The 22,317-nt window shown below is 49.4% G+C and overlaps 3 protein-coding genes and 1 pseudogene across 5 annotated transcripts; 3 read left to right on the top strand and 1 right to left on the bottom strand.

Annotated features, from left to right (window-relative positions):
- Positions 1 to 2,971, top strand: part of LOC105983297 — a 3,637-nt pseudogene extending 666 nt beyond the window's left edge.
- Positions 2,972 to 4,951: 1,980 nt separating this feature from the next.
- Med11 (mediator complex subunit 11) lies at positions 4,952 to 7,484 on the top strand. Its single transcript, XM_013013194.1, has 3 exons — positions 4,952 to 5,102; positions 5,329 to 5,459; positions 6,940 to 7,484. The coding sequence occupies exons 1-3, from the start codon at positions 5,018 to 5,020 to the stop codon at positions 7,075 to 7,077; spliced, it is 354 nt and encodes a 117-aa protein (XP_012868648.1). The 5' UTR covers positions 4,952 to 5,017; the 3' UTR covers positions 7,078 to 7,484.
- Positions 7,485 to 8,670: 1,186 nt separating this feature from the next.
- On the bottom strand, positions 8,671 to 14,390 carry Cxcl16 (chemokine (C-X-C motif) ligand 16). Of its 3 annotated transcripts, none has more exons than XM_013013037.1 (6): positions 14,281 to 14,390; positions 13,726 to 13,921; positions 13,282 to 13,420; positions 12,984 to 13,066; positions 9,253 to 9,657; positions 8,671 to 8,855 (listed from the first exon to the last, which is right to left on the bottom strand). In XM_013013037.1, the coding sequence occupies exons 2-6, from the start codon at positions 13,793 to 13,795 to the stop codon at positions 8,773 to 8,775; spliced, it is 780 nt and encodes a 259-aa protein (XP_012868491.1). In that variant the 5' UTR covers positions 13,796 to 13,921; positions 14,281 to 14,390; the 3' UTR covers positions 8,671 to 8,772. The 3 variants fall into 3 exon arrangements, with proteins under 3 accessions (XP_012868491.1, XP_012868490.1, XP_012868488.1); XM_013013036.1 differs by having other exon boundaries at positions 14,257 to 14,390; XM_013013034.1 differs by lacking the exon at positions 14,281 to 14,390 and having other exon boundaries at positions 13,726 to 14,115.
- Zmynd15 (zinc finger, MYND-type containing 15) lies at positions 14,259 to 20,926 on the top strand. The gene is made up of 14 exons (XM_013013038.1): positions 14,259 to 14,342; positions 14,995 to 15,607; positions 16,367 to 16,601; positions 16,689 to 16,844; positions 17,127 to 17,287; positions 18,241 to 18,393; positions 18,698 to 18,778; positions 18,920 to 19,036; positions 19,141 to 19,229; positions 19,320 to 19,418; positions 19,574 to 19,727; positions 19,808 to 19,866; positions 20,139 to 20,299; positions 20,676 to 20,926. The coding sequence occupies exons 2-14, from the start codon at positions 15,025 to 15,027 to the stop codon at positions 20,845 to 20,847; spliced, it is 2,220 nt and encodes a 739-aa protein (XP_012868492.1). The 5' UTR covers positions 14,259 to 14,342; positions 14,995 to 15,024; the 3' UTR covers positions 20,848 to 20,926.
- Positions 20,927 to 22,317: the final 1,391 nt, after the last annotated feature.

Raw genomic sequence — 22,317 nt, forward strand, 5'->3', positions numbered from 1 at the left:
CTCACGGTCTCTCCTGCCCGGGCTGGCTTTGAACCGCGATCCTCAGATCTCAGCCTCCTGAGTAGCTAGGATTACAGGCGTGAGCCACCAGCGCCTGGCTTTCTTTCTTTCTTTCTTTCTTTCTGTCGGTTGTGGGGCCGGAACTCTGGGCCTGGGCACTGTCCCTCAGCTCTTCAACTCAAGGCTAACACTCTACCACTTGAACCACAGCCTGGTTTCATTTTGCTTTATTTGCTGAGACAGTGTCTCAATTTCTCTTCCAACTCATAATGGACTTTTCATTCCTTTCATCAGGCTTGATTTTTCAAGTGTGATTTTTGGTATTCAGTCCCACCTCCTCATCTCCCACTCTTTAAAAAATACAGATAGGGATCCGGTATGGTAACACACCTATAATCTCAGCACTCAGGAGGATGGGCCAGGAGGGTTGTGAGTTCAAAGCCAGCTTGCGCTATAAGATCTTGTCTCAAAAAGAGGGAGTGAGACAGAGAGACTTGATATATTGTCCAGACTAGCTAAACTCCTGGATTTAAGTCACCCTCTCACTTCAGCCTCTGTGACTACAGGCAGGCACCATGACCCCCTAACTTCTGTGTGTATATGTGTACCAGTTCAGGGCCTAGACCCTTGCTGTGCCTGAGTATTTTCTCAAAGCTAGTACCACTTGAGCCACCGCTCCACTTCTGTTTTTGGTTGTTTGTTTCTGGTTGGCGGTGTGGCTTGAACTCAGGGTCTGGGCACTGTCCCTAAGCTCTTTTGCTCAAGGTTAGTGTTCTACCACTTTGACCCACAGCTCTACTTCTAGTTTTCTAGTGGTTAATTGGACATAAGAGTCTCACAGACTTCCCTGCCCTGGCTGACTTGGGTCACAATCCTCAGATCTCAGCCTCCTGAGTAGCTAGGATTAAAAGCAAAAGCCACCAGTGTCCAGCCATTTAACTTCTTCTTCTTCTTTTTTTTTTATTATCTCTACCCTAAGAGCTCTGTTAACAGGCCATGTTAGAAAGTTTTTTCAAATATCTAGAAATCCTTTTTCTTTTTCTTTTTTTTTTTTTGGGGTCCGGTTGTGGGGCCTGAACTCTGGGCCTGGGTGCTATCCCTCAGCTCTTCAACTCAAGGCTAGTGCTCTACCACTTGAGCCACAGTGCCACTTCCGGCTTTTTTCTTTTTGCTTATGTGGTGCTGAGGAATCGAACCCAGGGCCTCAGGCATGCAAGGCAAGCGCTCTACCACTGAGCCACCTTCCTAGCCCTAGAAATCCTTTTTCTGTATACTCATATTTAAGAATGAGCTGTTTGCACCTAGAATCCTAGCTCTCAGAAAGCTGAGGCAGGATAAACACAAGCTCTAGGGAAGACTGAGGTGCTAAGAAATTGACTAGAAATTCCATGTACACAGCTGGGACTTACTCACTGTGGATACGATCACCATGGTGTGATCTAACTAACTGCTTTGTTGGAGAATACACGATGTTCATTAGGTATTTTCTCTGACTAATCAAATTCCCCTGAGGAGTATCTTCCAGTCTCTAACATGGAAAATATAATTTTCATTGTCAGTTATAGAAACCATTGGTAGATAAACTCTCATTTAATCTGTTTTTAATTCACTGATCGAAAGGGACCTGGGTTCCGTTCCGAGCTAAAAATAAAATACTTTTATTTCCCACCTTCAACATTAAAAAAATATCCAGTATTCTAATGGATTGCAGGGAGAGTCCTTACCAAAATACATAAGATCCAGGAGATCTGGTAGTCCGACAGTGTCAAATAACCCAATTTCAATACCGCCTTCACCCAAGTTGTATGCAGGGCCACTAACTTAAGGGTAAACCAATTTGCTTCCCAAACTTTCTTCACTGTTGGCTTAGTTTACAGCTACACTGATAAATCAGCTACCATGTAGCCACTTTTTGCTGGCTTCTTCCTGAAGTCTGGTTATTAACTCTGTCCCTTTCTTTGACCACTTTTAAGAAAAATATCTTATAGCCAGTACCAGTAGTTCACACCTGTAATCCTAGCTACTCAAGAAGCTGAGATCTGAGGATCACAGTTCAGATCTCAGCCTCCTGAGTTCAGGGCTAGCCCAGGCCGAAAAGCCCCCATGAAACTCTTATCTCCAATTAACCACTCAAAAACCAGAAGTGGAGCTGTGGCTCAAAGTGGCAGAGCACTAGGCTTGAACAAAAGGGAACAGGGTTAGACCCCATGAACTGTGTTCAAGCCCTATAGCTGTCAAAAAAAAAAAAAAAAAACTTGCCTGGCATTGGTGGCTCAAGCCTGTAATCCTACTTAGGAGGCTGAGATCTGAGGATTTGCAGTTCAAAGCCAGCCAGGGCAGATAAGTCCATAAGACTCCTATCTCCACTAAACAACAACAACAACAAAGCCAGAAGTGGAGCTGTGGCTTAAGTGGTAAAGTGCTAGCCTTGAGTACAAAAGCTCAGGGACAGCTCTTTCTAGTGGCAGAATCTGGTAGCGACAGCGTGCAGAAATAGCACCTCATAAGGGGAAGGAAAAGAAGGAAGAACTGGTTATTAGCCTTGGAACAGGTGGCTGAAGGAGAGAATGTGTTTGGTATCTGCCACATCTTTGCATCCTTCAATGTCCATGTCACTGATCTCTCTGGCAAAGAAACCATCTGCAGGGTGACTGGTGGAATGAAGGTGAAGGGTGATCAGGACGAGTCCTCACCATATGCTGCCATGTCGGCTGCTCAGGATGTGGCCCAGAGTTGCAAGGAGTTGGGAATCACTGCCCTACATATCAAACTTCAGGCCACAGGTGGAAACAGGACCAAGACACCTGGACCTGGAGCCCAGTCGGCCCTCAGGGCCCTTGCTCACTCAGGTATGAAGATTGGGAGGATTGAGGATGTGACCCCCATCCCCTCCAACAGCACCCGCAGGAAGGGATATCACCGTGGTCGTTGGTGAACTGGACTCCTCAAATTATTTTGTTAATAAATTGCCTTCCTGTGAGCTACTTCAAAAAAAAAAAAAAAGCTCAGGGATAGTGCCCAGGCCCTGCATTCAAGTCACAGATATATATCATTAGGATCTGGGGAACTATGAAGCTCAATGCCAGATCCATCAAGTGTCCAACTAAGTGTCCTGCTTGGTAGGCAAGCACTCCACCACTGAGCTACAACCCCAACCCTGGTTTCATTTTTCTGTTAGGTTCTCAAGAGTATCTTCTATCAAGTGCTGGTGGCTCATGCCTGTAATCCTAGCTACTCAGGAGCTGAGGTCTAAAGATCTTCATTTATAGTCAGCCAAAAGTGGAGCTGTAGCTCCAGTGGTAGAGCCCCAGCCTTGAATGAAAAGGCTAAAGGACAGCACCTAGGCCCTGAGTTCAATCCCCAGTACACACACACACACACACACACACACACTTTTTTAAAAGGTACACACACACACACACACTTTTTTAAAAGGTAAATCCGATCACAATATAATTCCTAAAAAAATACTTCAAATGATTTTTGTCCTTGAAAATAAAATCCAGGGGGCTGGGAAGGTGGCTCAGTGGTAGAGCGCTTGCCTTGCATGCCTGAGGCCCTGAGTTTGAGTCCTCAGCACCACATAAGCAAAAAGGAAAAAAGCTGGAAGTGGCACTGTGGCTCAAGTGGTAGAGCGCTAGCCTTGAGCTGAAGAGCTGAGGGACAGCGCCCAGGCCCAGAGTTCAGGCCCACGACCGGACTCCCCCCCCCAAAAAAAAAAAGAAAAGAAAAGAAAATCCAAATGACAACTTGTAATCCTTTTCCTGATTCAGCTCCCCACTCCATTTTTCCTATTGTCACAACTAACCACCACTACACTCCATTTAAACTGAACCTTTGGGGCTGGGAATGTAGCTTAGTGGTAGAGTGCTTGCCTTACATGCATGAAGCCCTGGATTCGAGTCCTCAGTACCACATACACAGAAAAAAGCCAGAAGTGGTATTGTGGCTCAAGTGGTGGAGTGCTAGTTTTGAGCAAAAGAAGCTGAGAGACAGTGCCCAGGCCCAGAACAATCCCCAGGACTGGCAAAAAGAAAAAGAAGAAGAAGAAAAAAGAAAAATCCTGAACCTTTGCTAGACTCCAAATATGCTAGGTCTCTTGGCAAAACCACTCATTTGCCAATGCTAGTTCCCTTTTCTACTCCAAGCTCTTGTCTAGTTAGCCCTTTGGGATACAGAGGCAGCTTTTGAGAATCCTTTCTCTGTGCTCCCTGACATACACCTGGACATCCACTCCACTGACATGTGAGATGCTAGTGTGTGTGTGTGTACACACTGGGCCTTGAACTCCAGGCCTAGGTGCTGGCCTTTAGCCTTTTCATTCAAGGTTGGGGATCTACCATTGGAGCCACAGCTCCACTTCTGGCTCTTTGGTGGTTAATTGTGGATAAGGAGTCTCACAGACTGCCCAGGGTTGGCTTCAAGCTATGATCCTCAGATCTCAGCCTCCTGAGTAGCTAGGATTACAGGAGTGAGCCACTAGCACCTGGCTTCATGTCATTCATCTTTATCCCCCAAGCCACTAGGTAACCAGAAAAGAAAAGGGGGAAAGGCTGCAAGGATCCAGCATCCAAGAACATACGGATATTCTCCTGTTTCAGCTGGTCTCCTGGTCCCAGAAGCCTTCTGGAAAACATAACACTCACCAAGTCAAGCTTCCCATGGTCAAGACTGGTCCGGAGGAATACCCTTCACCCATATGCCATCACCATCACTTAGAAATTCTTGCAGAATAAGACACTGTCAGCGAAAGTGGACAGGTTTGATAGCCTCAAGCCAGAAGCCATTAGACCACAAAAGGACTGTTGGTGGAGGTGTGGACCTGCCGGGCGCAGGATGCTCTGGGAGTTGTAGTTCACTGGGTAGCTTTTGAAAAGGGCGTGGCCGCACCGTGTATCTTGGGAGTTGTAGTGTTTTTCTAGAGTGCTTTCTACGCAGGCGCGGACCGATATCCATTTCCGGGCGCCAGCATCGCATTTCTCAAAAGGACAAAACCTCGTGGTTTTCCCGAAGAGCAATGGCTACCTACAGCCTGGCGAACGAGCGACTACGCGCCCTGGAGGACATAGAACGGGAAATCGGCGCCATCCTCCAAAATGCAGGTTCGGGAGGCGACTCGTGGACGGCAGGGCGCGAAAGCCAGAGCCTGTGGCCGTCGCACATGCGCTGACCGCAGAGGGTCCGCAGGGCTGTGGAGGCGGGGGGGGGGGGGGGGGGGGGGGGGCGGGGGAGGAGGTCGTAGGCGCGTGCGCGGAAGGTGGGGAGCCGCTGTCTTAGTTTGGAGCTTCCTTGCCCTTCTCCGGCTAGCCCCTCCCTCTCTGCCGTCAGGGACCGTGATCCTAGAGCTGTCGAAGGAGAAAACCAACGAGCGACTTCTCGACCGGCAGGCGGCAGCCTTCACCGCCTCGGTGCAGCACGTGGAGGCCGAGCTGTCGGCTCAGATCCGCTACCTCACCCAGGTGGGTGTCGTCCGAGGCGCCGCGTGGAACCCGGGCCCCCGAGCCCCAGCCGGGCAGGATCGATCCTGTGAAGCTTGCACCACCCCGGCCGGGAGGACCCCCTCCTTCCATGGCGGGTTTATTCCTCTAAAAGAAAATAACGAGCCGGGCGCCGGGACTCACGCCTGTAATCCTAGCTACTCAGAAGGCTGAGATCTGAGGATTGCGGTTCAAAGCCAGCTCTAGCAGGAAAGTCCCCGAGACTCTTATCTCCAGTTAACCACCAGGAAACAGAAGGTGGCGCTGTGGATCAAGGTTGAGCGCTAGCCTAGAGCTGAAGAGCTCGGGGATTGCGCCCAGACCAAGAGTTCACACTCCACCCCTGACAAGAAAGAAAAGAAAGAGGGCCCCTGTGCTTCTGGATAGAGAAGTGTGGGAGATGGGTTGTAAATATTACCAAAGACTCAGAACTTTGTTTCTAGAAACTTCTCTTGACTCCAGGGCATGAGACTCCAGATGATTACATCTGGGCTGGAATCCTAGCTACTTAGCAGGGTGAGACTGGGCTAGGTTCCAGACCAGACCACATCTCCACCAATAAAATAGCTGGGTGCCAGTATGTCAGCCTGTCACCCCAGCTACATTAGGTGTTTTGTGGTTCAGGCCTTCTTGACAAAAAGCTAGACCCAGTTTAGAAAATAAGGAAAAAGGGCTGGTGGCCTGTATTAAGTGGTAGAGCAAGCAGGAGGTGTTGAGTTCAAACTCCATTACTAAAAAAAAAAAAAGGGATTGGGAAGGTGGCTCAGGGGTAGAGTGCTTGCCTTGCATGCATGAGATCCTAGGTTCGATTCCTCAGCACCACATAAGCAGAAAAAGCCAGCAGTGGCGCTGTGGCTGAAGTGGTAGAGCACTAGCCTTGAGTTGAAGAGCTGAGGGATAGCACCCAGACCCAGAGTTCAGGTCCCATGACTGGCAAAAAGAAGAAGGAGTAAAGAAAGTCCTTATGACTGTTATTGTAATTGACTAAGATTAATAGTATTCCAAGCACTCTGCATTATTTTATCCTACAACTCTAGGAAGGAGTTACTGGCACCTCATTTAACAGAAGAGTTTAACAGACATTAAGTGGTTTGCTTAGATTGCCAAGGTACCAGAATAATAAATAAAACTCAGAACAGAAAGACAAGAGCTGAGTGCTGGTAGTTCACACCTGTAATCTTCACTACTGAAGAGGCTGAAATCTGAGGATCACAGTTATAAGCCAGCCCCGGCAAGCAAGTCCATTAGACCCTTATCTTCAGTTAACCAGGAAAAGCCAGAAGTAGAGCTGTGGCTCAAGTGGTAGAACACCACCCAAGCAAGAGCTTGAGGCCCTGAGTTCAAGCCCCAGTACTGGCACACGTGCACGCGCGCACACACACACGCATACACACACACAAAAGTCTAGTTAAGGGTAGGTAAGGTAGACAATCCTCCATTAATATATTTAACTGTCCTCTAGGTGGCTACGGGACAACCCCATGAAGGCTCCAGTTACTCTTCCAGGAAGGACTGTCAAATGGCTCTAAAACGTGTAGATTATGCCCGCCTCAAGCTCGGTGATGTGGCCCGAACCTGTGAGCAGATGCTGGAGAACTGAGGCAATGAGGAGAACCCAGAACATGGAGGGAGGCTGTGACCTGTGCCCAGAGGCAGTTGGAGACCCACAGGACCCACAGGACGAGGACTACATACTGACATACATATGTGCCCTCATGTGCAGAGGAGATTAGGACAAGGGGGCAGAACATGGAAATGGAGAAACGAAAGCCCAAGCCTGCCTACACTTGTGCCCTGGCTCCTCCAGCAGATTGCTCCTGCTTTCCACTACACAAGCTCAGACTGGAGTTGGTGACTCAGTGGGTTGGACCAACCCACTTCCTCATGAACATCATGCTCCAGCCCCAGGCTTCCTGAAGATTTGGTCCAATGAACAATATTCTACATTGTTGCAAGACACAAAAACAAGAACTACTGGTTTCAGTAATAAAAGCAGTAACACTTTTATAGAAGAGATTCTTACTGGGTTATACAAGAGATTAAGGGTGTAAATATCAGTATCAGTACAGCAACCACTGAGGAGGGAGGCCTGGAAAAGCTGTCAGTGTGGAGGAACAGCTGGTGTAAAGGGACCCTTGTGTTGGGGAACCATCAGAGAAGTTGAAGCCAGCAGTTATGGGAAAGGGGACAAGGACCTGAAATCAATGTCTGTGGAAAGAAGAATCATTGGTCCCAAAAATAATTTTTAATAGTTAAAAAAAACCACATGTAGAGAATCAGATGCAGTGGCTCATGCCTGTAATTGTAGGTATTCAGGAAGGTAGAGATCTGGAGGATTGTGGTTCAAGGTAAGCCCAGCAAAAAGTTAATTAGACCCTATCTCAATAGAAAAGCTGGCATAGTGGTGTGTGCCTGTCATCCTAGCTACCTGGGAAGCTTAAGTAGGATTTCAATTTAGGTTGGCCTGGGCAAAAAAAGCTCAAACCCTACCGAAAAATAATAGGCAGTAGATTGGAGGCATGGTGTAATTGGTACTAAGTATGAAACTTGAGTTCAAATCCTAGTACCACCAAATTTTGTCCAACCTATCTGCCACAACCAGAAGATAATTTTTTTTCTGACATGTATTTGTCACAGAGTTACACCCTCAAACCACAGATCTTTGTAATACTGGATTCTTTTTTCTTTTTATTTTTTATTTTTTTATTGTGAAAATACTGTACAGAGGGGTTACAATTACATGGGCAAGATAGTGAGTACATTTCTTATCAAGCATTGTAGCCTCCTCCTTTGTTTACCCTTCCCATCCCTTCCCAGCCTCCCCCCGCCCTGGATTTTTTAAACATTAAGAATGTACTAAAAGACAGTGAGGTTAATCATATATTAATCATTAGAGGGTGCCTAGTATAAGCCAGGAATTGTATGACACAGTTTTCCAAAAATAAGTTGCCAGGTGTGGTGTCACACAGCAAAAATCCTAGCACCCAGGAGGATCAAGAGGTTTTTTTTTGGGGGGGGGGCGGCGCGGGGGTGTTCCTGTGACTCACATCTGAGATCTGAGGAACACAGTTCCAAGCCAGCCTGGGCAGGAACATCCATGAGATTGTTATCTCCAATTAACCACCAGAAAACCGGAGGTAATGCTATGAAGTGGTAAAGTGCTAATCTTGAGCTGAAGAACTGAGGGACGGCACTAGAGTTCAAGCCACACAACCAACAGCAACAAAAAAGGGTCTGGAGTACACCCTAGTGGTAGATCACTTGTATGCCCATCTTCCCTAGCTTCCACAGCAGCTCAATCTGTACTCTTATAGGCTTCCATTTGTGGCTCAGGTGTGTTGGGGTCTGGTGTCACAAGTGTACATTGGAGCTGCAAATCTGGAAAGAATAAAGAAATGCAGAGGTAAGATCTGAGATCAAGAGGAATCGGGGAGGAGGTGAGAGCTTAAGCTGGAGACTCTGAGATACGAACTCTAGGTCTAGGATATGGTACACAGTAAGTGCTTAGGGATAGACTTGTGACTGCATCAACAGCCCTCATCTTTCTTCTTGTTGTTCCAAGTACTGTCCGCTCATCTCTAGGCCCATGGCAGCTACCCTCTTGCCTCCACTCAGGAGATCTGGCTGACTTCCCTCACAGCCCATAGTCCATAATGTAAAAAGCCTTAATATAAGTGTGTCTATGTTAGGTTTCCTGCTAGGGGCAGAATCTCCACCTCAAGGGGCACCAAGAAGACTCTAAGTCCCTCCAGGAGGGGTTTAGAAGTCCAGTTACCTGAGGAGTACTTTTCTGACTTCTTCCTCTTCCTCTTGCATAGCACAAAGAAGAGGACTCCAGTGAGGATGAAGATGATGGCCAGAAGGGACAGCACTGGCACCACAGCTGATGTGCTGCTAGCTGTAGCAGCTCTGTTTTCTCCCTGCTGCTTATGGTTCCCTGCAGCTTCAGGCCCAGCTCCAACACTATAGGCTGAAGTGGGAGTAGTGGTTTCACTGAGGAGGGTGAACTGGTTGTCTGAAGGCAGTGGCCCCGGTGGAAGGGTGGACTGCTGGGTAGGCCAAAGCTGGGCAAGAGTGCTCTTGTCTGGAGGTGCTACCTCTGTGGGCTTGGGAGTCAGGGTGCTGGGGGGAGGCAAATGCTTCTGGTCAATCAGTTTCTTCCAATGAACACTTCCACACTCTGGAGAGGAGAGATGTAAGGACTTAGGGCTCTCAGAACAGGTGTAAACAAAACCAGCAACAACAACAAAACCGGTGAGCAGCTGCTAGTGGCTCATGCCTATAATCCTGGCTACTGAGAGGCTGAAATCTGAAGATCATATTTCAATCCTCAAATTGAAGCAATCCTCATCTCTAGAATTAGCCACCTTTTGGTGCTAACTTTGAGTGAAAAAACTAAGGGAAAGCTTCTCAGCCCTGAGTTCAAGCCCCAGTACTGGCACAAAAGGAAAAAAAAAAAACCTGCAAGTGTAGGGGAAAAAAAGTGGTATCATCCATGGCTAGGGTCATGGCTGATACACCATAACGAAACCTAAATGTTTTATGGGACATGGCAGACTTCAGAAGAATCCAGTGACCCAGGGAAAACTATTTTATTTATATCTATCTATCTATCTATCTATCTATCTATCTATCTATCTATCTATCTATCTATCTATCTATCTCTATCTATAGTGTGTGTATGTGTGTGTGTGTGTGTATATTTGTCATTGTTGTTGCTGTTTCTCTGCCAGTCCTGACACTTTTACTCAGCCTGAGTGCTGTCCCTGAGCTCCTTTTGCTCAAGGTTAGGGCTCTACCACTTTGAACCACAGCACCACTTGCAGTTTTCTGGAGGTTAATTGGAGTCTCACAGACTTTACTGCACAGGCTGGCTTTGAACTGTGAACCCTCAGATGAGCCTCCTGAGTAGCTAGGATTACAGGAATGTGCTACTTGCACCCAACTGAAAACTATATTTTTATGTTTGGATATGAAGAATGGCAGTTATATAGAAGTATGATTGTGTAAGAAGGATATGATTTAGTAGTAATAAACAGGGAGGGATCTGGGATGTAGTTCAGTGCTAGTGCCCTTGCCTAGCATTTGCAAGGCCTTAGTTTTGATCCCTAGTACATTCTCCCACATTGGAAAAACAAAATTGGAAACAAAAATGGGAGGCACCAGCAAGCCCTGTCTAGATTCTTCTTGGCCCTTGGATATAAGACAAGACCCTTATGAAATGAGTGTGTTAGGCCTTTCAGGTGAGGTAGGTTATAGAACTCCTTGTGGCTACCTGTCACACAGAAAGGGGGGTGTAGAATGAATTTCTTGCATCTTCAGCTTTCCCAATTGCTAAGGTATGATATTTGAGGGTATGAAGTTCTCAGTCCAACCGAAGGGAAAGTAGTAGGTCAGGGAGAATTTTGAGGGGACAGCTGGAGGGCTGGGGTAGAACTCAGTGGCAGAGTTCTTATATGTGTGAGGCTTGGGTTTCTTCCTCAATGAAGAAAACACACTCCTTCCTCTCTCTCTCTCTCTCTCTCTCTCTCTCTCTCTCTCTCTCTCTCTCTCTCTCTCTCACCCACCGTGGCAGAGGAGAGAGCAGCACCTGAAGGCAATGTAGAAACAAGGGCAAGGGTAGCAGGAAGAATCAAAGGAAGTAAATAGATTTCTGTTCTGGAGACAGTATGAATACCACTGACAATATGCAAGAAACTTCAGTAGACTATCAAAGACCATTTTGTGTTCATAGCTGTGTACTTATTTTAGGAGAAAATAGAATCAGCACATCAAATTTGTGACTGCACAGATTTCATTGCTAAGGACAAGTTGTGAAATAACTTTTTACAAAATTGGCTTGTGCACTAAAATTCATTTCCTTGTATGTAGGGTTTTTTTTGGGGGGGGTTGGGGTGTCTTTTTTTAACCTCAAAAGCAAAATGCAGCCAGCAGCTGGTTGCTAACACCTGTAATCCTCCTCGGGCGGTCAGTATCTGAGGATTGCAATTCTAAGCCAGCAGAGCAGTAAAAAACATGAGATGTCTTTCTTCTTTTTCCTTTCTTTCCTTCCTTCCTTCCTTCCTTTCTTCCTTCCTTCCTTCCTTCTTTTTTATTTTTGTCGGTCATGGGACTTGAACTCTGGGCCTGGGCGCTATCCCTCAGCTCTTCAGCTCAAGGCTAGCTCTCTACCACTTGAGTCACAGCGCCACTTCCGGTTTTCTAGTGGTTTATTAGAGATAAGAGTTTCACAGACTTTCCTGACTAGGCTGGCTTTGAACCATGATATTCAGATCTCAGCCTGCCTGCCTGCCTGCCTACCTGCCTTCCTTCCTTCCTTCCTTCCTTCCTTTCTTTCTTTGTTTCTTTCTTTTTTTGGTGCCAGTCCTGGAGCTTGAATTCAGGGCCTGGGTACCATCCCCTGAGCTTCTTTTGCTCAAGGCCTGTGCTCTACCATGTGAACCATAGCTCCACTTCCAGCTTTTTTGGAAGTTTAGTGGAGATAAGAGTCTCAACTGCTTTCCTGCTTGGGCTGACTTCAAACCATGATCCTCAGATCTCAACCTCCTGAGTACTCAGGATTACAGGCATGAACCACTGGCACCTGGCTGCATGAAATTATTATCTCCAGGTAACCACCAAAAAGCCAGAAGTGGACATATGACCCAAATGGTAGAGCACCAGCCTTGGGTGAAAAAGCTAAACAAGAGCGTGAGACAAGTTCAAACCTCAGTACCGGCACACACCAAAAGAAAAAGTTGCTGTTGGTTCATGCCTGTAAACCGAGCTACTCAGGAGGATCTGAGGATCAAAGTTTAAAGCCAGTCCAGTTAAGAAAGTCCATGAGGCACTTATCTCCTATTAATCACCAAAAATCCAGGAGTGAAGCTGTGGCTCAAGAGGCAGAGTGCCAGCTGTCAGTGAAAAAGCTCAGAGACAGCACTAGATTTTAGTCCAAACTCCAGTACCAGCATATACACACAAAACAATAAAACACTGAACTCTTTATATTGTATAGAGAAATGGTCATGCAACAAATATAGCAAAACGCTGTGAAAATCAATATAAATATTACACATTATAACATTTGTTTTACTATATAAATAGGCGAATTGGAATCTAGATGGTAAGTCCAAATTTTTTCACTGTACAGTTCTTTTAACACATATATGCCTAAATTGTCATTAGTAAATATTGGAAAACAAAAATAATGCCTTCAAGTGATTTAAACTATAATAATGTTATATATAAATATATGTTTGTTAAAATTATATACTTTATATATATAAACAATAGTGATTTCAAGGAAATAAAAAGTAAATCATGGCACATGTGGTAGAATAATCTGGCAGAAATCAGGAATGCTGTTGGGTTGGAGAAGGACTTAACATAAAAGTACTTTGGGCAGCGTCAGAAAGTTCTAGAAATATGCAGTGTCAGAGCAGAAAGGGCTATGATAGCCAAGGAGGTTGGCAGGTGGAAGTCCCTCTTCCTTAGAGTCCCCCATGAGAAGCAGAGAACTCTCACCTTTGTGCTCAAAGCAGCTCACCAATTCTTGAACCCAGGGCTCTTTGCTGCCCCCACAAACTTTGCGGGAATGTAAGTGGAACCTATAAGGAAGCACAATCTGGACTCATCTATGGCTCCACCTTCGCTTCCCCACTTTTCCTCATTCCAAAGGGGTTAAATCATCCCCAAGAAATTAAGTTCTGCAGGAACTGGAAATCCCCAGTGGAGAAAGAGAAAGCGACGTTCGTCCCCAGAGAAGGTCTTGGAGACACCTGTCAATCACGAACCGGTGGGCCTTGCGGGTCAGGGAGGTTACCTGATGTAGAATGGACAGCGGTCATAGGCTTTCAGATATTTTCGCATATGATCCATTAACTTAACCTCTGGTCGGGGGCCAGAGGGGATTATCTTATCACAGAGACAACTTCCAACGATGCTGCCCTCGTTGCCATCTCCTGAAAGGGGGCGCGTGGGGAGGGGGGGGGTAGAGCGGTCAGCCCCGAATCTTCTTCCACTGTCCCCTTATCTACCGAAGCTCCAAGCCTTTCCTCTAGATCTCGGCCTCAACCTTCAAACCCCGTCTCCTCCCCCCCCCCCAATCCCACCTGGACGCAGGTGTCCTCAGCCTCTTCTCATCCCCAGGCGCCTGGCTTTTCCCTGCCGCTGTCCTCGCAGCGCCCCGCTCCCCTCTGAACCCCGCGGCCTTAATGCCCTCCTCTCCCCGGCTCGGCTCCTTCCGGGGAGCCTTGATCGGACTAACCTGGCAGAGTCAGCTGTGACAGTAAGAAGACGAGGAGCGCGCGGGGCCGGGGCGTCCAGTCCAGCTTCATGGTGGCGGTGGAAGGAGTGGCCCTGGACCACCTCGCCCAGACTGAGCTCCCCGAGAGGCTCGGGAGTGCGAGGTCCCACGGATCGCTCGATGCCTTTTGTTCCCCGCCCCCTCCTGGCCTGAGTTCCTAGATGGGCCGGCGGCGCTGAGTGCAAACTCGGCCGAGGAGGGAGGGGGGCGCGGGGCGCCCGCCAGCCCCACGCTCGCGGCGTCCCGAACGGAACAGACCGCGGGTGCCCTGCCCGCCTCCCGTCACCCACAACGGGGGAGCCCCTGGAGGCGGAGCTGCCTCGCCCCGCGCCGGCCCGGGATGGACGAAGGGGCCGCTGCACATGGGAGGCAGACGAAAGTGAAAGACGATTCGAGAAGAGACCGAGGTCAGCCGGACCGAGGCAGAACGCGCGACGGGGTCACGGGGTCACGGATGCCAGTCTCCTCTGGCCGAGGGAAGATGCTGCCCACCTGTGAAATGAAGGCTCTCCGCACCTGGCCACCTGTTCCAGGATGTCTTCCCTTCTCCGGCCCCGGCTTCGTCCCCACGGCATCCCGTGAGTCGGTCCGCAGAGTCTCCAGGCCTGCGCCCCACCACGCGTGGGCTGCGGGACAGAGCGTGGCCGCCGGGGGCGTGGCCTGCCGTATGGGGCGTGGCCTGTCTTCGGGGGCGTGGCCTCTGCGCTGCGGACCTCTGGGCGGGCGGTGGGCTCGGGCATCCCTGACGTCACGACGCCACCACCCCTTACCACGAGGTATTTACCTTCGAAAAGTGGTGGCGGCTGCAGGTACCGGAGAAAGGTGTGGGGCGTCAGGGAAAGGGATAGAGATCTACTGCGGCTCATGCCAAACCCAATCCAAGCCCATGAGATGCCCCAGCTCCCATTCCCTTCTCCACAAGTCCTCCCCCATGGGGTTAGCCTTCAGTCAAAACCTTTTGTTAAGAGTATCTGAGCCCCAAATAATGTCTCATCCCTGAGTATCTGTCCCCAACCCTATTCACCCATGTCACTTAGCTCCCCCATTCTCATCCTTGAACCCCTCACCTTTGTCCCTGAAAACTTATTTTTAGCTCCGTAAGACTCATCCATAGATCCCACCCTAAGTGACCCTTGAATCTACACCCTCCCTCGTTTGGTGACCTTCCCCCTCCAAAACAAGTTCTCACCATTATCCTGTCCCTCACCACATATCTCTTCCTCTGCTTAGTTTGGGCCCAGGCCCTGTGCACCTGATGACATGGAATTTGTATCTGGATACCGGGATGAGTTCCTTGATTTCGCTGCTCTCCTTTTTGGCTGGTTTCGCAAATTCGTGGCAGAGAGGGGGACTGTAGGTACCAGCCTCGAGGGCCGTTGGCGACAGCTGGAGGCTCAGATCAGAAGGCTGCCTCAAGACCCTGCCCTCTGGGTGCTCCATGTCTTGCCCAACCGTAGTGTGGGCATCAGCCTGGGACAAGGGGCAGAGCCAGGTCCTGGACCAGGCTTTGGAGCTGCCAGACTCCTGGGAGATGAGCCTCCACTCCACCTGCAAGACCTGAGCCCCTATGTCAGCTTTGTCAGCCTAGAGGAAGGAGAGGAAGGGGAGGGGGAGGAGGAAGAAGATGAAGACATGATTGGACAGGAAGACCGTGCAGGGACAGAGAAGGTGGAACTTCTGGAAAATGGGGAACCAGCCCCTATCAGCAAGGAATTCCCTCCGGAGGCAAAGTTTCCAGGGGAGCCAGAGGTGGCTGAGCAGGAGGCAGGTGGTGATGATGGCTGCAGAGAGGACAGAGGGGACAATGAAAATGCATCCCAGAAGAGGAAGGGACAGAGAAGTGGTAAGACACTAAGCTTGGCCCAGGCTTTAGCCCCTGACCAGTTATCTTTTCCTTCTGAATCCATCCCCTGCCAGTCAGGAGTCATAAAAAAAGAAATCTACATTATTCACTGTGGAGTTGTTTTTTTTTTTTTTTTGGTGGGGGGAGGTTGGTATGTTCTAGTACTGGGGCTTGAACTTAGGGTTTCATGCTGTCACTTGGCTTTTTTGCTCAAGGCCATATTGCTCTACCACAGTTCCACTTCAGCTTTTTGCTGTTTAATTGCAGATGAGACTCACAGATTTTCTGCTTGGGCTGGCTTAGAACTGCAGTCTTCACATCTAAGCCTCCTGAGTCGCTAGGATTACAGACACATGAGCCACCAGTACCCAGCAACCACAATGTTTTGTTTTGATTTTAATCGGGAATAAAAATCCAGAAGTCTAGATTTTTACCTTATCAAGAAAAGTCTAAAGATTTTTTTTATGAAAGTTTTTTTTCGGGGTGGGAGGGCATTTGCTATTAGAATTTGAACTCAGGTCCTTGCGCTTGCTAGGCAGGCATTCTACCAGTTCACTCCCCCAAACCTGAAATTCTTCATAGGATGCCTACATTTCTGTATGCAGCCAATCCTGGCACTTTGTATCAGCTGTCGCTTTAGATGAGGTATGCCCTCTTCGTCCTAGACTTCTTTACTCACTGCAGTTATTTGTCTAGCCCTTGCAAGCATCTGAGTTTGGCACCGCTGACCATGACCATCTTTGTACTCTCTTTCCCCAGAGGCTGCCCCTCTGCACCTTTCCTGCCTCTTACTGGTGACAGATGAGCATGGCACCATTTTGGGCATTGATCTGCTAATAGATGGAGGTCAGGGGAGTACAGGCAGGGGCTCAGGAACTGAGAACCTGGCTCCTCGGGCCTATGTTCTCCTCTGCCACAGCATGGCCTGCCCCATGGGCTCTGGGGACCCTCGGAAGCCCAGACAGTTGACTGTGGGAGACGCCAAGCTGCATCGGTACACAACTCTGGTATCAGAGGGTGGGGAGGCCTGGGACCTGCATTCCTGAGCCCCTCAGCCCAATGCCATCTTCACCCCGTTCAGAGAGCTGGAAACCCTGGTCCCAAGGCTGGGCGTGAAGTTAGCCAAGACCCCTATGCGGACCTGGGGTCCTCGGCCAGGCTTCACTTTTGCCTCCCTTCGGGCTCGAACCTGCCATGTTTGTCACAGGCACAGCTTTGAAGTGAAGTTGACACCCTGGTAAGTAAGCAGCCTGTATACAAGGGTGGAGTCTGAGGAAAAACCTAATCATCAGCCAAACAGTGATAAAACAAGCCAAGCCAGTGGGAGTTCCAGCGGAGAGAGGGAGGGCCAGGGGGAGATAAGAAAACATGGAAAAAACAAAAACACAAGCTGTTATTGGCCGTTAGAGGGAGTAAGATGGACAGGCCAAATGACACAAGGGCAGCTGTAGGGCAGGTGCACAGCTGGCAGGACCAAGAGAGACTAACACTAGGTACTTGTAACCACCTGTGTCCCCAGCCCCCAGTGCAGTGCCGTCTTGTACTGTGGAGAGGCTTGTCTCCAAGCTGATTGGCGGCGATGTCCAGATGATGTGAGCCACCGGTTTTGGTGCCCAAGGCTTGCAGCTTTTATGGAACGAGCAGGGGAACTGGCAACTCTGCCTTTCACCTACACCGCAGGTACCAGGGGGTTGTCAAAGTGAGGGAGAAGAGACACTGTGTCTGTGACTTTGACACTGATACCTGAGCGCCCTGGGAACAAGATAACGGGGTTGAAGGCTGGGATGTCTGGCTGAAGTAGAAATCCCTAGGATAGGGCTGGGAAGGTGGCTCAGTGGTAGAGCACTTGCCTTGCATGCCTGAGGCCCTGGGTTCGATTCCTCAGCACCACATAAGCAAAAAGAAAAAAGCCGGAAGTGGCGCTGTGGCTCAAGTGGTAGAGCGCTAGCCTTGAGCTGAAGAGCTGAGGGACAGCGCCCAGACCCAGAGTTCAGACCCCATGACCTGACCCCCCCCAAAAAAAATCCCTAGGATAAAAGCTGAAGTGTATTTGGAGCTGGAGACAGAGTATCTGAACCAGAGACTGGGTGTCTGGGTCTCTGAGAGAACGTAGAGGATTTGGGGGCAGGAATTCAAATGCTTGCTTCCCACTTGCACCTCTAACTGGCAGCGTGACCCAGGCACTTGTGGATCATTCCTGTAATTGTAGCTACTCAGGAGACTGAGATCTGAGGATCATAGTTCGAAGCCAATCCAGAGAGAAAAATCTGCAAGACTCTTATTTGCAATTAACTAGCAAAAAGCCAAAAGTAGAGATATGGCTCAAGTGGTAGAGAACCAGCCTTGAGTGAAAAAGTCAAATAAGAGTGTGAGGCCCTGAGTTGAAGCCCCAGTACCAGCACACACACACAAAAACAACATATCACTTTACTTGTTGGAGCCTAACTTAGGCTTCTCATCTACGAAAGGAGACTAAAAAGTAGAAAATCCCACAGGAATTGATACACAGTGCCTGGTACATTGTAGATGCTTAGAAATAATACTTCCCTCCTCCTTAACTAGAACTGGACCCAGGGTCCTTGGAGGAAAGCAGAGCAGAGTTAAGGTCCTTAACTATTCTCCTCTTTCTACAGAGGTAACCAGTGAAACCTTTAACAAGGAAGCCTTCCTGGCCTCGCGAGGCCTGACTCGTGGCTACTGGACCCAGCTCAGCATGCTGATTCCAGGGCCTGGTACCTCCAGTCACCCCTGGGACAGCACACCATCCCTCAACCTTCTTCTTAGTGGTGAGTGGCCATTTTTTTGGTCAGGTGTGGGTCCCTCACCCTAGGGAGAAGGATAGGGGAGCAAAAGCTGTCCAGGTTTCAGTTAACTCCTCCCTATAAATACCAGCCTCTTATCCAACACTGTCAAGGCCATTACAAGCTTTGCTCAGCCCTCAAAATAGCCACCACAGCCCAAGGTACACCCCATCCCTTTTAGAGCATGTCTAGGACCTTTCTCAGGCAATAACCCTATGGGAGAGAGAAAGAGATGGGGAAGTGAGAGCTTTCCTGACCTCAAGTCTGTTCATCCCTTTCATCCTCTTAGGAGATCCCTACCAACTTCTCCAGGGAGAAGGGCCTGCCCTGATGCCTCCAGTGCCCCTAGATCCACCCAGGGGCCTTTTTGGTGAGTTAGGGCTTGAGACATGAATCAGAGGGCCAGCAGCTTTGGTGGCTGAGAAAAGGGGTGGTGGTGCTATTGGACCAGTAAGGTTGGGGGTGGGGTCTAGTTCTACAGCCAGGTTCTCCATGAACTTATGCTCTCCAGGGTCATGGCAGGATTACTATGCATGGCGGGGCCTCAGCCTTGACTCCCCCCTGGCTGTGCTTCTCACCTACCCACTGACTGTGTACTACGTCATCACCCATCTGGTGCCTCAGTCCTGTAAGAAGGGCAACATACATGATGAGGGGATGGAAGGGGAAGGGGGGAAGGAAAGCAGTGAGGGAGATCATATCCTTAAGTGAGTTGACTTCACTTCCCATCAGTCCCTGAGCTCAACATCCAGAACAAGCAGTCGTTGAAGATCCATGTGGTGGAGGCTGGGAAGGAGTTTGACCTCATCATGGTATTTTGGGTAAGTCTCTCCCATCCTGAAGACTGGGCACTGGGGGTAGGAGTGGACAGAGGGGCAGGACTCAGATCTGTCTTCCTCTCTGTCCTTCAGGAGCTTTTGGTCCTGCTCCCCCATGTGGCTTTGGAGTTACAATTTGTGGGTGATGGCCTGCCCCTTGAGAGTGACCAGCAGCATTTTACCCTGCAGAGGGTGAGGACTTAAGGAGGGTCCTGCTCTTCAGCTCTAATTTCTCTAGTGGCTTCCTGATGGGGCTCTACCTTTCCTCAAAATTTTCTTTTATCTTGTGGGCACTTCCTCTAATACTGACTTCTAGTGGCCTCCCCACTTTATTCCTGGTCCCTCAGGATGGCCATGAGGTGTCTGTCCGTTCTGGTTCTGGGATATCCTCACGACTCTGCTCTGGGATTAAGGAGAAGGGAGGCCGCAGGGACTTGCAGATCAAGGTGTCGGCTAGACCCTACCACATGCTCCAGGGACCCAAGCCTGATCTAGTTATTGGTAAGAGCTTGGGTAGGGCTTGGAGGAAAAGAGGAGAGACCATGGGAGGCAGCATCTCCATTCATACTCTCCCTCGGCAGGATTTAATTCTGGCTTTGGTCTCAAGGATACCTGGCTAAGCTCTCTGCCCCGGCTACAGGTAAGGAATCTCACCAGCTTAGCCCCTTCCTTCTTGAAAGACTCTAGTCTCTCCTCTTCTCCACCAGTTGATCTAGGGAGCATCCACAGGTCCTCTAGTCACCTGCTACCTGTTTTATGACTCTCTAGCATCCTGGTCTGTCCTTGGGCCTCACTTTTCAACCTTGTCTGCCCTGGGAGGTGGTGAAATGGGGGGCGCGGCAAAGCCCTCAGACAGTGTCTGGACCTGGGGCCTCCCGAGAGTCTCTGAGGACCCGCTTCTTCCACCTCCAGTCCCTCCGAGTCCCAGCTTTCTTCACCGAGAGCAGTGAGTATGGCTGTGTGATGGATGACCAGATCATGGCGGTGGCCACAGGAGGGGGCACTAGCTCGCCACAGCCCAACCCCTTCCGCTCTCCGTTTCGCCTCCGAGCGGCCGATAACTGCATGCCCTGGTAAGGCCCGAAGACCCTCCTTATTTCGCTCCTTGACCCATTTATTTCTTTTACTCTCTGCATCTAAAAGGTCTCCCCAACCCGGGACTGCCCCTCCCTGCCCCAGCCCTACAACCTGCCTTCTCGGTCACTAGACACCTGGCTGGTCTCAACCACCTGCAACCCATTCCCTGTAGATGCAGGTCACCAGGTCACAACTCCTGGTCCAATGGCTGAGGCCCTCCAGCCTGGGGAGCCTTACACTAGCCCCGCCCCCGTGAGCTCCGGGCCTACAAGCCCCGCCCCCGAGCGTCCTGGCCCCGCCTCCGAGCGTCATGGCCCCGCCCCCGAGCGTCCTGGCCCCGCCCCGCTCCTGCCCACGCGCCTCCTCCTTCAGGTACTGCAACGCCTTCATCTTCCACCTGATCTACAAGGCCCCGCAAGGCAACTGGGCCCGTCCGGCGCCAGGCCCCGCGCCCCCGGCCCCAACTCCCGCGGCTCCTCCCGCTCCCACCCGAAGGCGTCGAGCTGAGAAGAAAGCTGGGCGTGGGGCCCGCCGGCGGAAATGATGCTTGGATGTGGTGCCCCACCCCTCTCCTCCCTAAACACACCCGCCAAAAGCAAATAGGAAAACACCCAGGGCCCAGCGGGAGGAGGACTACTAGGTGGTGGAACACAAAAAGGTAAATAAAATATCTTGTTTGAAACCAGGGAGTCACTGACAGCGCTCACGAGTGGGTCATTGAAAAGAATTTAAGGACGGCTTTCTTGGTACTCCCAGAGCAGTCTCTCTAACTCAGCTTGGTGCGTGCCAATCCCAGTTTTCTCTCCCAATGTATATGTCAGTAAATCAGCACATTTACCCCCATAACCCGCAGGGTCCAACCCCAAGACAAAGGAAGGCCACAAAGAAAGAGTGGCTTTCTCTGTGGTGAATTGGGGAAGCAGACAAAGAGCTAAGGACACTGATTTCTGTTTTTGCATTCAATGAAAGACCCCAGTCATTTAACTCCACTTTCTCTCCTCCCTTATATACTGCTGAGAGTTGCCTAAAATCACAGCCCCATCCATTTCACTCCCACTGCACGTGCTACCTTAGCTCATCTCCATATTGCAGCCAAAGCATTCCTTCTTGCTGGGTGCCAGTGGCTCAGGTTTGGAATCCTAGCTAGCTACACAGAAAGCTGAGATCTGAGAATCACAGTTCAAAACTAGCCCAGGCAGGAAAGTCTGTGAGTAGTGCTGTTGCTCAAGTGGTAGAGTGCTAGCCCTGAGAAAAAGAATCTCAGGGACACACACACACACACACACAAAGACATAGATAAGACTAAGCTGGGTACCAGTGGCTCAAACCTGGAATCTAGCTGCTCAGGAGGCTAACATCTGAGAATGATTATTACAAATCAGACTGGATATGAAAACCTTGAAAATCTGTGAGTTTTTTTGGGGGGGTGGGAGGCTGGGGGTTGGTTGTGGGGCTTAAACTCAGGGCCTGGGCATTGCCCCTAAGCTCTTTTGCTCAGTGCTAGCTATCACTCTCTACCACTTTGACCCACAGTTTCACTTCCAGTTTTCTGGTGGTTAATTGGAAATAAGAGTCTCACAGACTTTCTGGCCCAAACTGCCTTCCTTAGATCTCAGCCTCCTAAGTAGCTAGGATTACATGAGCCACCAGTGCCTGGCTTCTGAGATTCTTATCTCCGTTAGCCACCAAAAAGTGGGATTTGGAGCTGTGGTTCAAATGGTCATGCACCAACCAGCCTTGAGTGAAAAAGACAAGCAAAAATGCAAGCCCTGCCTGAGTTCAAGCCCCAGTACTAGCACATACACACACACAAAAAAGAAAGACCACAAAAACTGACAGATTTAAAGAAGACACAGAGCTAAATACTATGTGGTATCTTGGTTGGAGATACTGGCAGAAAACTGAGCAAAGTCTACAGTTTAGTATCTGTAGGCTTTCTACAGATTACAATAGTATTGTAGTAATGCTAATTTCTTCCTTTTGATGAACATGCCATGGGTTGTATGAGAGGCAA

The sequence above is a fragment of the Dipodomys ordii genome, unplaced genomic scaffold, assembly GCF_000151885.1.
Source record: "Dipodomys ordii isolate 6190 unplaced genomic scaffold, Dord_2.0 Scaffold19, whole genome shotgun sequence".
Taxonomy (NCBI): domain Eukaryota; kingdom Metazoa; phylum Chordata; class Mammalia; order Rodentia; family Heteromyidae; genus Dipodomys; species Dipodomys ordii.